This window comes from Cryptomeria japonica, chromosome 4 (genome assembly GCF_030272615.1).
Source record: "Cryptomeria japonica chromosome 4, Sugi_1.0, whole genome shotgun sequence".
Lineage (NCBI taxonomy): Eukaryota > Viridiplantae > Streptophyta > Pinopsida > Cupressales > Cupressaceae > Cryptomeria > Cryptomeria japonica.
The window spans coordinates 214,158,090-214,171,302 of NC_081408.1; the positions used below are offsets into that span (position 1 = coordinate 214,158,090).

General features: G+C 37.3%; 1 protein-coding gene across 3 annotated transcripts in view; it reads left to right on the forward strand.

Annotated features, from left to right (window-relative positions):
- Positions 1–11,834, forward strand: part of LOC131061164 (uncharacterized) — a 104,573-nt gene extending 92,739 nt beyond the window's left edge. For all 3 annotated transcript variants that reach the window (XM_057994691.2, XM_057994692.2, XM_059219732.1), the window contains one exon: positions 11,417–11,834. In XM_057994691.2, the coding sequence (XP_057850674.2) occupies positions 11,417–11,509 (93 nt within the window). In that variant the 3' untranslated portion in view covers positions 11,510–11,834. The remainder of the gene's footprint in view (positions 1–11,416) is intronic.
- Positions 11,835–13,213: the final 1,379 nt, after the last annotated feature.

The following is a 13,213-nucleotide window of genomic DNA, read 5'->3' on the forward strand; positions in this document are numbered from 1 at the left end:
TTACAGATGACTCGGCCCAGCCACCCCATTATGAGTGGATGATGGCTATCTGCTCCTTTGCTGCTTTTCGCTCCTGCTCCTTGTTGTTGGTGTAGGTGGCTGGCCTCTCTCTATGTTATGATGTACATTTTGGATTTCGCTTGTTGTTTTCTTCTGTTAGAATAATAATTTCTTATATTGTTAATGGTCAACTTAGGTTGTTAGATTTCATTAATGTATCTACAGTATTAGGTGGATAGAGGTAGGTAATATCATTAATTTCTACAGTGTTTTGTATTTCTATAAATTATAATCTTTACCAGTTAATATGAACTAAGATATTTTACTAGTGAATTTGATTTTCACATGGTATTAGAGCATAGGTAAAGAAATTTTTCGAAAATCCTGTCCAGTATAATATTTTCGAAATTTTTCAAAAACCTGTCTAGGGTATTTTTGTGCTTGGCTCCTGTGTCTGTTTTTTGTGGGTCTACCTTGTGAGTATTTTCTCCTACCCACGTTCGTTTTCTGTCTCAAAAATTGCGTTTTTCGGCTAGGGCAGGACGATGTTTTTTTTCTACACGTTTTTTAGCAACCTAGGGTTTCTGCAACTTCTCCTAGGGTTTTGACCCTTTGTTTCAATGTGAATTTTGTTTTATCGTAGATTCCTGGTGGGTTTTTCGAAACCTCAACTAGGTCACCATTGGATTTTTCTAGGTTTGCAGATTTTTTTCACCTAGGGTTTCCGCAACTTTGCCTAGGCTTTTGACCTTCTATTTCAAGGTGAAATTTTTTTCCCATTGCAAAATCATTATGGATTTTTGGAGAGCTCAACTAGGTTGTCGTCGGATTTTTCTGGGTGCATCGTTTTTCGTACCTCATTTTTTGAACCTGCAGATTTGACCCTTTAGTCAAAAAATTATTCTGATTACAAATTCCTTGTGGGTTTTTCAAGAGCTTTTTCGGGTCTGTCATATTTTTTTGGGTCTTCTGAAATTTTTTTGCCTTGAAAATCGTGCTAGGGTTTTAGTTTCTGCCCTCAAATCTAACTTGTAGAATTTTTAAAAACCCTTTGTTTTCATCTGCTGGTTTGCGTGCCTTCACCAGTTCGACCTCGGGATGCGTGATGGCATCTCTGACGAATATAATGCTCGAAAGCAGCCAAAAATTCAACGGCCGCAACTACAACACCTAGAAGCAGTGTATGTTGATGATTTTTGAGTGCCGATGTCTTGATGCAGTTGTTCTAGGCACGTCTCAATGTCCAAACATTGCCGGAAAAGATCAGGACAAATGGGATGAGCGCAACCGGGAAGAGGCCAAGGATAGAAGAAGCATAGTCCCTTGTTAGCTCTTCCAACATGCATGAAGTTGAGATGTTCACAGAGGAAGTTACAAGAAACCAACCGTAGGAGGATGATCCTGACATTGCGCAAGTGCAGTATATCCTCAATGTTAGTGCCTCCTAGATACCTATTCAACAAAGGAGCCAAAAACAGGAACTTCCTTCTAATCCAAAACAGCGGGATCAAGATTGTTTCATGGAAACAAACCTTGGAGACTTAGGAACTTTTGAGGAGGTTTCACAGGAACAGGTACAACTTGAAGTGTAGGTTCAGCAAGCAGCTATTCCAGATTGGCTGAAGGAAAGAATGAGAAAAGAGTCGGAGGAAGAGATGGATCTTGTGCTAGAACTTGAAGAACTTCTAAATAGGATAGACAGGCTAGTAGAGAAAAAGGCGGCAAAGAAATTTTCTAAAGTTAAAAGGAATGAATCAAGATCTAGGACATTAGACCTAGTTGTACCCAAAGTTGACAAAGATAGGAATGAGATTACAACAGTCGACTTAGGGTGTGCCTCCAAGGCACAAGTGATAGAAGATTTTGATGAGTCTTTCTTAGCACTGAAGGAGCAGATGAAAATGATAGAAGAGAAAAAAAGGAAGTTGAAGAGCGAGAACAAATCCTTGTGTGAATATGTGTGGCACTTGTGGCGTCCATTCAGAGAGGAAGATCAGTCCTTTGTTCCCCCCTCTTCTCTTTTGAAGGAATCCATTGATGGGATTGAAGAAATGAGGAAAAGGGCTCAATGCTCTAAGGAATGGGTGGAGGACATCTTCACTTCAGCTTGTAAATTTATTGAAGACTTAGCTCATTTCTATTGGAGATCCTAACTATCTTGAGCAAGTTGAAGGGCGTGGATAATTCATGGGAAGACGTGCATATTTATCAAGACTTAACAGTTCCACGCCTTTAAGCACTAATGAGGACTTCTAGGCAAACATTGGTTGATGGGAAGGTCATCAAGGAAAACAAAGTATATGATTTCCCTCGATGGTTTTATGCAATCAGCACTGGGAAGGAATTCGTTGAGAGGTTCAGTAAGGAATCAATATTGTTGAGGGGATCAGTTAACAAGGTTCAGGAAGAAATCCTCTATGCAGCTGAGGCATTGTTTGCAAGAAGGTTGACTAATGAGGAGCTAATAGTGGACCACCTGAAGGACAAGCTGCATGAATTCTTCTTCGTGGAATCCTCCTCGAAGGAACATTTGGAAAATGTTTCTTTATCTTTTAGCACAATACGTAAGAGTCAAGAAGTTGTGCCAAATTGGGAGGAATTTTTCTCCAAGTGTGAAAAAGACACTTCTATGCTAGAATTCAAATTGGAGACTGTGCCATGTGTTAGTTTTAGTGATCAGATTTAGGTAAACTCAGAAATTAACTTAAATGTAAAAACACAAGAGACACAAAACACAATATACCCTGGGAAAACCTCCCTCTTGGAAGAAAAACCCAGCATCAAAGATCCAGATCAGAACCTTTTATTATGAACAGATTACAATTAAGAATAGATCAGATTACTTATCTGATTTAGTTCCTAAGCTAGGGCAGAACTTTACCCAATCAAACCTCTGATGTGCAGGCCCTAATTCGCCTAATCATGTGCAGAACTTCGGCATCATAAAGGAAGATAATTACTGCTCAATCTCACCCAGCAAAGCTCTCAACTAGTTCGCACAGGTCTGCCCTCAATAATGTCCAGGTTCGGATTTGAATGAAGACAGTTTACAGTGCGGATAGCATGAAAGTTCGCACAGCCTCCATAATCAGATTTGCACTATTTAGGAAGACAAATGTTTGCACATGTTGCACAGCAATAGAATCAGATTCGGATCTGATGGAGTGACCAGAAAGTGCAAGATGAGTTTGCTGTTCAGATTGAACACAATTTCGCTCAGCCATGAAATGCAGATTTACTTCAATCAGACTGATTAATTCGCTAGGTATAATGCAGATCATCATATTCACTTGACCATGCTTGATCATATATGCTTGATGTATATACAAGACTCAATCACCTTTTTCCTTAAGTCGGCTGGGTCTAAGTAGGCCGACTTGATTTATATTTCCCTTCTTACATATCGGTGCCCATCTTGGGATAATAAATTAATTACAAATTACATAAGAATGGGGCCACACTTTACATTGCATTTGACTTTGGACCTATATAACATTACAAGACATGTTCGCTCAATATCAATTAAATTTTAATTGCCAAGGGCAACATTTAATTATATTAGAATCCAAAACTAGCTAGATAATTTCAACACCATGTGTCTCTGTAGGAGAGCTGGAAGATGTCATGACCAAATTCGTCGCATTCCCCATCAGTGAAAGAGATAATGGTCGTCCTATTTTGGACGAGAATCTATTGAATGCATGACGGCTTGGTGGGTCATTAATTTCTGGTGGACATTTTGACCAAATGGTGGCTCATTCATTGTGACGGCTGCCATGTTTAAGGAGTTAATGGATCATTAATGCATAGTGGGCAATTTGAAAATGTAATGGATATTTAATGCATCATGGACGCTCTTTTTGGGATCAAAGGGCAATTAATATGTAGTGGGCACGATTCTTCATTAATGGTTATCCCCACTACTTGGCGTCATATTTTGGGAATCTTTGGTCAAACCCTAATTAGGGTTTTACATGGTGAATATTAGCCATTGATTTGAATGTAATCTAGGCTGTCCGTTTCCTCTTGGGGGCCTATAAAAGGGGTTCACCCCTTCATTTGTAAAAGGGAGGGAGAATTGTATGAGATTGTTGCTATAAGTTTTTGAGACAATAAGAGTGATACATTGGCTTTTGGTGTTCACTTGTGTTATTTTAATACTTGCATGGTTTCATCTTCCTCACTTAGATTAGATTTGCTTCACGTACTTTATGGTGAGATCATTCATTCATACCTTTTGCAAGTAGATGATTTCTATCCACAGTGTAAGGTTGGATCGAGCTGTTATATGTGTGTTCTTAATTTGGATTGTTGAATGAGTATTGTTCTTTGATGGTGTTCATAGATGATTTAAAATATTACAAGCACAACCTTTGAAGATTGCACCCTCTTTATGTAGTTGTCTAAAAGTGGTGAAGTAAAGTGTGGTCGATCTCGCATAAGTCTTTGTTGTCTATTGAATTCCTAAGATTAGATTAGAAACTTTCTAAACCCTTCCCTATTTATTTTCCGCATTTTCATTGAGAAAAGTTCCCAATAAAAGAGCTATCTATTGCCAAATCATTCACCAAATCTCCTTGAAGCTTCAAATTTGTTTAAGTCTTCTTCACTATACGTCAGTCCCCTTGGATTACCAGCAACATCAAACCAAACGAGCCTATATCCATCATAAAGTTGCAAGTACGCAGTTGGAACCTTAGAATCATTGTATGATCTTCCTGCAATCTTAGCATACATGAGAATTTGATTAAGAGAGGATAGAGTGACCATTGGAAACTTTATTCTATGTTGGTGTGGTCATAAAACACTCGTCAACACTACCAATTGAATTTTTTATCTATCAAGTCTTCCATCAGCTTTGTATTTGACTCTATAGACCCATTTGCAGCCAATGGGTTTTTTCCCTAGTGGAAGATCTGACAAAACCCAAGTGTTATTCTTTAGAAAACTATGATGTTCAACTTCTATAGCCTTTTCCCATTTAGGTATTCCCTTTGCCTTTGAATAAGTTTGGGGTTCATAAACAGTCTAAATGCTAGCCATAAGAGCAAATTGATTGTGTTCTTCTTGCGCTTGCCTCTAGAAAATCTACCCTCAACAAGCTCATCATCTTGAACATCACCATCTTTTCTGACCACTTAGGATGGAGAGAAAAAACATCTACTTCCAAATCAGGTGTATCAACATGACATGGGCTGCCTGGAATAAAATCATCTGGATATTGATCCAGTTTTCTTGAGGGAACTCTGGTAGAATAATGTCATGCCTAGGAGATTTCACAACTTCAGGCTCAGAATCATCAGAATCCCTCCCTTTAGGTGGAGCTAATGAAAACCTAACACCTAGATATTTTGTTTGGAAAGGCTGATCTTCAGAACATTGGATGGGAGAAGTGAGCTAAAAGGGCCCACCTTCATCAAAAACCACATCTCTACTGCATGTGAGACAATCAATGTCCACATCAACCAGTCAATAGGCCTTATGATTGTCATTGTAGCCTGTAAGGATCAACTTCTAACTTTTGGAATCCAGTTTTGCTCTCTTCGCATCTAGAATCCAAATATATGTTGCTGAACCAAAAACCATGAGGTGGCTGATTTTTGGTTTCCTCCCAGGCCAAGCTTCCTCGGGAGTCATCTTCTTAACAGCCTGTGTTGGAGACCGATTTAGAAGGTATACTGCAGTATACACTGCCTCAACTTAATACTTCTTAGGCACACCGTTGTTTTCTAGCATACACCGAGCCATCTTTGTTATGGTTCAGTTCCTCTGCTCAACAACACCATTCTGCTAAGGGGTGTAGGGTGTGGTAAGTTGATGTTTGATGTCGTGTTTAGCACAAAAGTTCATGAATTCAATGGAACAGAATATACCCCCATTATTCGACCTAAGAGTTATGATTTGATGATTAGACTCTTTTTCAACTAATGCTTTAAACTTATGAAATTCATTAAACTCATCTAGTTTTGCTTTGAGAAAAAACACCCACATTTTTCTAATAAAATCATTGACAAACATAAGAGAGTACCTGGCACCAGTGACTGATGTCGTATTCATTGGTCCACAAACATCTGCATGAACCAGCTGCAAGACTTTGGATACTCCTCAAGCTTGTCCATTAGAGAATGGAGTTCGATATTACTTCCTTGCTTAGCAAGCTCCGCATACACAATGTGTCTACTACTAAATCTCAGGTAAGCCTTCTACCAGATTCTCCCGAGCTAATTGAGATATGATAGGTTGAGATGCCCATACTGCTAAGACTCTCCAGTATCAACCAGCTTGTATAATCCATGATCTTCGAGGCCAACTACAATTTGTCTTCTTCGACTCCTTATCAACAATGTGGCACTTGTGTGCACTAAAGATGACATCCAACTTTGGATAGTGGCGCATCATCTAACTAACAGAAAGCAAATTGGGCTCCACACCCAAAACATAGTATGCGTTGAGAAATATGAGATTTCTCCCAGCAGATGTAATCTGAACGTTGCCATTGCTGACAACCGTATACTCTTCACCTCCTCCCAAGATCACTGAATCAGAGCAAGTCGTGTACTCTGTGAACCAATCCCTTGTGTGCATGAAATGTTGAGAAGCTCTAGAATCGATGTACTTGGTAGATGATTTAACTTGGTCTGTTGGTATTTTGGCCATAAATGCATAAAAAGCAAACTTCTACTCAGTGTGCTCTGCAACATGGGCCTTCTGCTAAGACCCTCCATGGTTGGATAGCTCATCAGCCAACCATTTTCAGCACTGCTTCATCATGTGGCCAAGCTTATCACAATAGTGACATGTGATAACCTTCTTGGAGCTGCCTGTAGGTTTGCTTTGTCCTTTTGGCTGAAAGGACTTGCCTTTGCCTTCGCCTTTATCCTTGGCTTTGGTAGTAAACGGTTGTTCTACAGTTGGTGAGAAGTTGTTGCTCTCAAATTGCTATTTCCATCTATCCTATTGTAGGAGCTTGTTGCACAAGTCAGGAAACTTGAGGTCAACATTCGTGGATGTAATGTTGAGCATTTCAATGAAGTGTTCGTATGATCATGGTAAACTTTGAGTGTGATTACCACTATGTCTTCTTCCTCCATCTTGTGACCAATAGCCTCTAGTTGATTGCAAATATTCTTGATCTTCAAAAGATGTTTCTTATCGTCCATCATGATTGAAAACAACATATTCTTTAGAAAGAATGCTCGGCTCTTGTCTAACGTTTCATGGAGATCCTTTAGATGCATCCAAATCTCTGTAGTGATCTTGCTAGACAACACTTGTGGAAGCATGTCGTCAATGATTGACAACTTGATGAGCATCACTACTTCTCTATTGTGCTCATTGAATTTGTCCTGGTCTTTTTCCACCACCATGGGACGTGTAGTTGTACTCAAAACAACTTGGTCTAGACACTGGTATTCAAATATTGTGAGCATTCGTTGTTTCCGCATGTTGTATTTTTTGTTGTTGAAGCATTGATTATGTTCCAACATAATGTTGGTCAACGATGCCTTTTCGATGCACAAAATCCAAGGCAAAACAAACTGCAGCAACGTACATGTGAAAATAAAGCTGATTTTTTAATTAAAAAATAGTAAAAAAATTGGCTCAAATCTTGACGCGATCAAAAAACAAACCCTGATTTTATTAAAAAAATCAAGAAAAAAAAATTGAAACCCTTGCATATTTTTTTGTGGAAAAAAGTTAAAACCCTTATACAAAGTCTAATGGAAACCTACCAGAATCACAAAGCTGGAAACCCTAGCACGGAGAAGTCATCCCGAAAAAAAGTTGCCTAAAAGATCATGATTTTAAGAAATCTATGATTCTCAAAACAAACTGGTGTGTTTTCATTTTAGCAGAAGAAAACCCTTCTATCACACAAGAAGAGAACAGGCCACGCGATTTGTGGAGTCGTTGGCAAAGTTTGTAGAGAGCCGACGCGGTTTTTAAAACCTGTCGCAAAAGAAAATAGGGAGTCATTGCAGGAAAAAGAAGGGTTGACGCAGACAAAATTAAAAGAAATCTTTGTGTGCGGCTTGTAGACCCAACATGCTGGAAGAAAAACTACTGCAACACACATGTCCAGAAAAACGTGAACAGATCCCACGAAATCACGCAAAAAGAAACGCGTCCTAAAAATGCAGAGCTGAACCAATCACTTAAAAATCCGTCTCGCAACCAACAGAAACCTTCACGTGGCCAGAAAACACTGAAAAAATCCACATGAAGATCCTTTGATTTTTCACAAAAATCCCTTCGAAAAATCACCCACAAACTTGCAGAGAGAGACCCGCGATTCTAAATTAAAAAATTCTGCAAAGCAAAAATCTCGCGTTTCACACTGAAACCCTTGTCCACAGTTCCTCAAAAAAGCTTCAATTTTTATTAAAACTCAAAAAAACTTTTATAACTTTCAGAAAATTATTTACGATCAAACCATGAATTTCGTTCAAAAAAACGTGCCAAAAAAACTAACTAGCTCTAATACCATGAAATGGTAATTGCATATTTAAATTACTGAATTTAGAAGAATACATATTGGCAATTACAGGATGATGTTTCTGAAAGAAACAATCGTGAACAAATGACAAAAATAGAAACAAACTAAAACTAACTAAACATTACCTGATGACCATTAATAGTACAATAATTACTTTAATAGCATCTAAAGATTACGGTGACTTAAACTGAAGAATCATTTCACTCCCAAGCTTCGGTATTAAAATCAGTCTTCATCTGCATTTCTAGGATAGCAGAATGTAGAACCCTAGAGTATATTGGAGGCATGCTGATTTGCTATTAAAGAGTGTTTTTTATCCAACTCCACTTTTCTCTTATGAGCTACACAATAACCACAACGTGACTTTCCATAAGAGAAACAAATTTGCAGATTCTCTAGGAGCCCTAGTTTGAGGATTTAATCCTTCTGTATTCCCTATTATGAGATTCACCAGTGCATTTTTGTCCTTATTCAAATACTCACAAGGATAATGAATTTGGTTTGTTGGGTCCAAACCTTAATACACACATATTACTTCACTGTTCTCTTGTCATGATTTCTGTCATGATTTTCCACTTGTCTTCATCAGCATTATCCTCCTTAAGTAGTCTTACCCTCATAGGTCTACTTGTGCCTAGTTCTTATGATTTGGGTTTTAGCCTTTATTTTCAATGAAGGTTAAGATTGTAATCATAAAAGGGACGACCCCACAACGCAGTGGTTAGCTGTGAGCCTCCTACATGGGAGGTCTAGGGTTCAAGTCTACTCGACTGGTTCTTAGCTCCAAGGAAAAGCTAAAAAAATACCACTTCAGCTGTGACTCAGAGAAAAAAAAAGATTGTATTCATAAAAATGAGGATTAGAACTAGAAATTCTTGATCTAAAGAGCTGAACACTATGCTGCAAACTCTTACCAACTTACAGATTTACTCTCTTCATATTGCATACAAACGCCCTTCATTATAATAAATGCCATAAAGAGCATATACAATACCAACATTGTACTTAAAATGCAGGAAATTAAAGGAAACACCAAAAACAGAAAATTTCAACTATGAAAGAAAGACATGCACAAAAATGGATACAACTGTTGAAACTTTCAAAGGGAAGAAAACTCTATTAAGAGTCCAATTTCTTGCCTCATGCCACTATACCAGAGGCATTACAAGCCACATCAACCCAACAGGTTCATTGGAACATGCAACCATTACCATGCTATTTCTTCATGCCTGCTCTGCCTCCATACTGGGAAAATGCAATCCAATCCCCGTGCAATCTCCTTCAACAAGTATTTTAGAATGCTTTTGTCAAGAGACAACCTCTCAGCAGTCACCGAAAGGCAAAAACACTCATATAGACATCCCTCGTTTCCTATCACTAGTAGAAACCCAAAGACACCCATGTAAAACACTTCTTAATAAAACAGTATTTTTTTCACTTTAATACAACTATTACAATTTAGATGCTCGTATGATGTTTGGATTGAAATATAATTAGTCAATCTTAAAATGCTGCTAAAATAACCGAGTCATTTTTATGGGTTAAAAGACATTCTGTGAACTTAAAGCAAGAACTTTCTGTAACAAACCATGTGCTTCTACTGCACGACAGCAATATCAGCAGTCGATCTTCCCAGAGCCATAACTTTCTCATACAAACTTGAAACATGATGCTCTTTGTTTTGAAATTGTATGGAATTTTGAGAGGAATCCACACGTAAAAATATTTAATCTTTAACCATATTAGACTGCGATTTTCTGCCCTAGAATGGTACTGTACACTTAAGGCCAACAGTGACTCTCCATGATGGCCCCAATGGTTCAGTGTGTCTGATCCAATTACAAATCACTTCTTTATGGCAACAAAACTGCCAGCTTTCGAAATATGCTATAGACTCAGTTTTCTAAATATTCCCTATAATGACCATTTTTAGGTTTACTCTATTGTCTTCCGTTCCTTTAATGCTTAGCACTAAAGTTATGCTATTGAAATCTAGGGTCTCTTTACCTTAATACTTCTGTATTCAATTTAATGTAATCTTTTGAGTCTTATTGGTCTATGTTTGGTCATTTTTGGACAGCAATATAAATTCTTTCTTTTCTTCTTTCTTATTTATTTCAGGGATGTTTGTGTTTTTAAAGAAATCCCTCATGCAAGAACTTTCCAAATTGAGAAAGCCAGGTTGATTAGAATCACCTCTAGCATGTATAAATAGACAGTGTTATTCATCATCTGTTATTCACAAATGCATGATACAACCAGCCATTAGTTGTGTACTGTGGATAGTAGAAGGTAAATGTGAGAACATTAAACAACACCTTTCAGATTGCAAAGATGAGACTGATCAGACAATGTAAGCATGAGAGATTTCAGCTATATAGTAATGCAGGCATCATTATCAACTTTTTATCTGGTCTTAAGTGCTGGGTGAGTGAACAGCTAGTACATGCTTGCCTGTCTTCATCATTGTTACACTCCCCAAGTATTCTCGTAACGCCTCTTCTGACATGTTAACATATCTTAACCTTTACCTTTTTTTCATTTTGGTTTCTTCTTGATACTGGTTGTTTCAGCTGGTCCTTTTGGGGATGTGACTTTCAAGTATTGTACTTTTTTTCGAATTTGTTATAGAGCTTTTTAGTGAAGCAGTATTTTTAAGTCGCTTTTTATTCTGTTTCATTTTCAATAAATTCATCAACAATGGGCTAATCAATTAACAATATTGAACATGCATGAAAATGTTTCAGCTCTTTGCTTAGAGATCACCCATGTACCACTTATTTCTCTTACCATTTATATATGCTTTTATCTCTTGTTCTATTGTCTTCTTTCCATCGGCATCTATTATGAGTTGGATCAAATATATTATATTTCTAGTACTGTCAATGGATCACTAAAATATGATGTTGCATCCTGCAGGGAGAGAGCCTTGGAAATAGAAAAGATGGTTTGATTTCCCCATTGAAAGCAGTGGGTAATAAAGGGCTCTTTGGTTTGGGATGGACTTCATAATTCTTTATGAACTAAATATGTCATATCTTAAGGGCATTCCAGTTTGTGATTCCTGGTTTTTTGCAATTTCTTTTTTATTGTCTTTCATTTTGGAATCACAAAGCTCTTCCATGTAGGAGGCCTGACGAGACTACATGGGCCTCAATTGTTTTCAAAATATGTAAATATTTCTATTTATTTTGTACTTATAGTAGGTTTACCAAGAATATACCGGCCTGTTGTAATGCATGCTATTTCTCATCTAGTTTAGTTTTTACGAAGCTCTTTCATATGGTAAATAAGAGTTTGACTTATTTTATCTTATAAAATTAAAATTACAAGACAACATGCATAGCTTTATACTCTGCATTTAAACATAATTGCTTGTATTTTGCATCTTGTCAAAATTTCTATTAAATACAATAACAACCTAATTCTATATATTTGTGTATTACAAAGTTAAGCAGTAGGCTACTTATGTTTGAGAATGATTCACAGCAAGTCATATCAGGCCACACCAATTCACACAATGTCAACCTTTGCACTTTCGTGTCGTTTTTAATGATGGTTAACGGAAGAACCCTCTTCTTCGCATATTGATGCTATGTAGTACATAAGGTTTCATTTTGTGCTTAGTTGGCAGAGAACTCCAATGACCTTCATATGACTCGCATGCCTTATTAGAACTTTTTGCCACATTCCATCACATTAGAATGTTATTTCAAGACTCATGCCATATCAAATTGTGCTTCAAAGGCTTACATAAGGTGAAATAATGCCTTTGAGGCACACCATGTCAACATACCTATATGCACACTTTCTACTTGGGAGACAAATAGTAACACCCGTGAGGAGACGAACTATCAGTGGTTATTTAAGCTCAACCATTGAAAAACCTTTCTCAATGTGGACATGATTGTTAATGTACATTGTGCACTTATAACATCATCATTTTTTATGAACACAAAGTCCTGTAGATTTTATTGTGATAGCATGGGTGGAGCTAGTCAAAGATGGTCATACCTCTTCGAAGAGATCATGCCATGTAAAGAATGCATAGACTAATCCCTTTTTTGTTTGAGTTCTATCATTTGTCCTACAAGTCCTAAAACCATTAACATCATTCACATGTAAAACATCTAGATTCACATAGTATGGAGTGTTGTGATTAAGAGATTCCTTGGGATTATAATCATTGTTATTAGAGTAAGTTTTATTATACCCATTTGTGAATTGGACTTGATATTTGTGCACAACAATAAAGAGAACACAATTGGTTTCTATAGTGGGACACTTAGACAAATTAATAAGATGGCTGATTCCCAAAAGAAAGTTGTGATGCCTACCTAGACATCTAACAACTAATGGATTTTTGAAGGAGTAACCCATTGCACTCCACCAAGTTTTGTGAACACGTGATGTGGTTGGGTCCTCTTGATCTTGATACAATCTCACGTTTCACATGTAAACATGACTTTACATAGCAATTCATGTTTCAAGGTCCAAATCAATTTATATTTTCACATGCTTCAAAATAAGATCAATGTTGTTGCATTCAATAAATATATTTAGTCACTAGAATCTTACCTCTTTGTTTGTTGACATTGAAGATAATCTTAATTGCATCACATATGCCCACATTAGTCTACATTAGTTGGAAGTCTATGCTAGTTGTTGAAACCATCAAATTAAACTTGTGAAATAAATGGGAAAATTTTGTTGATG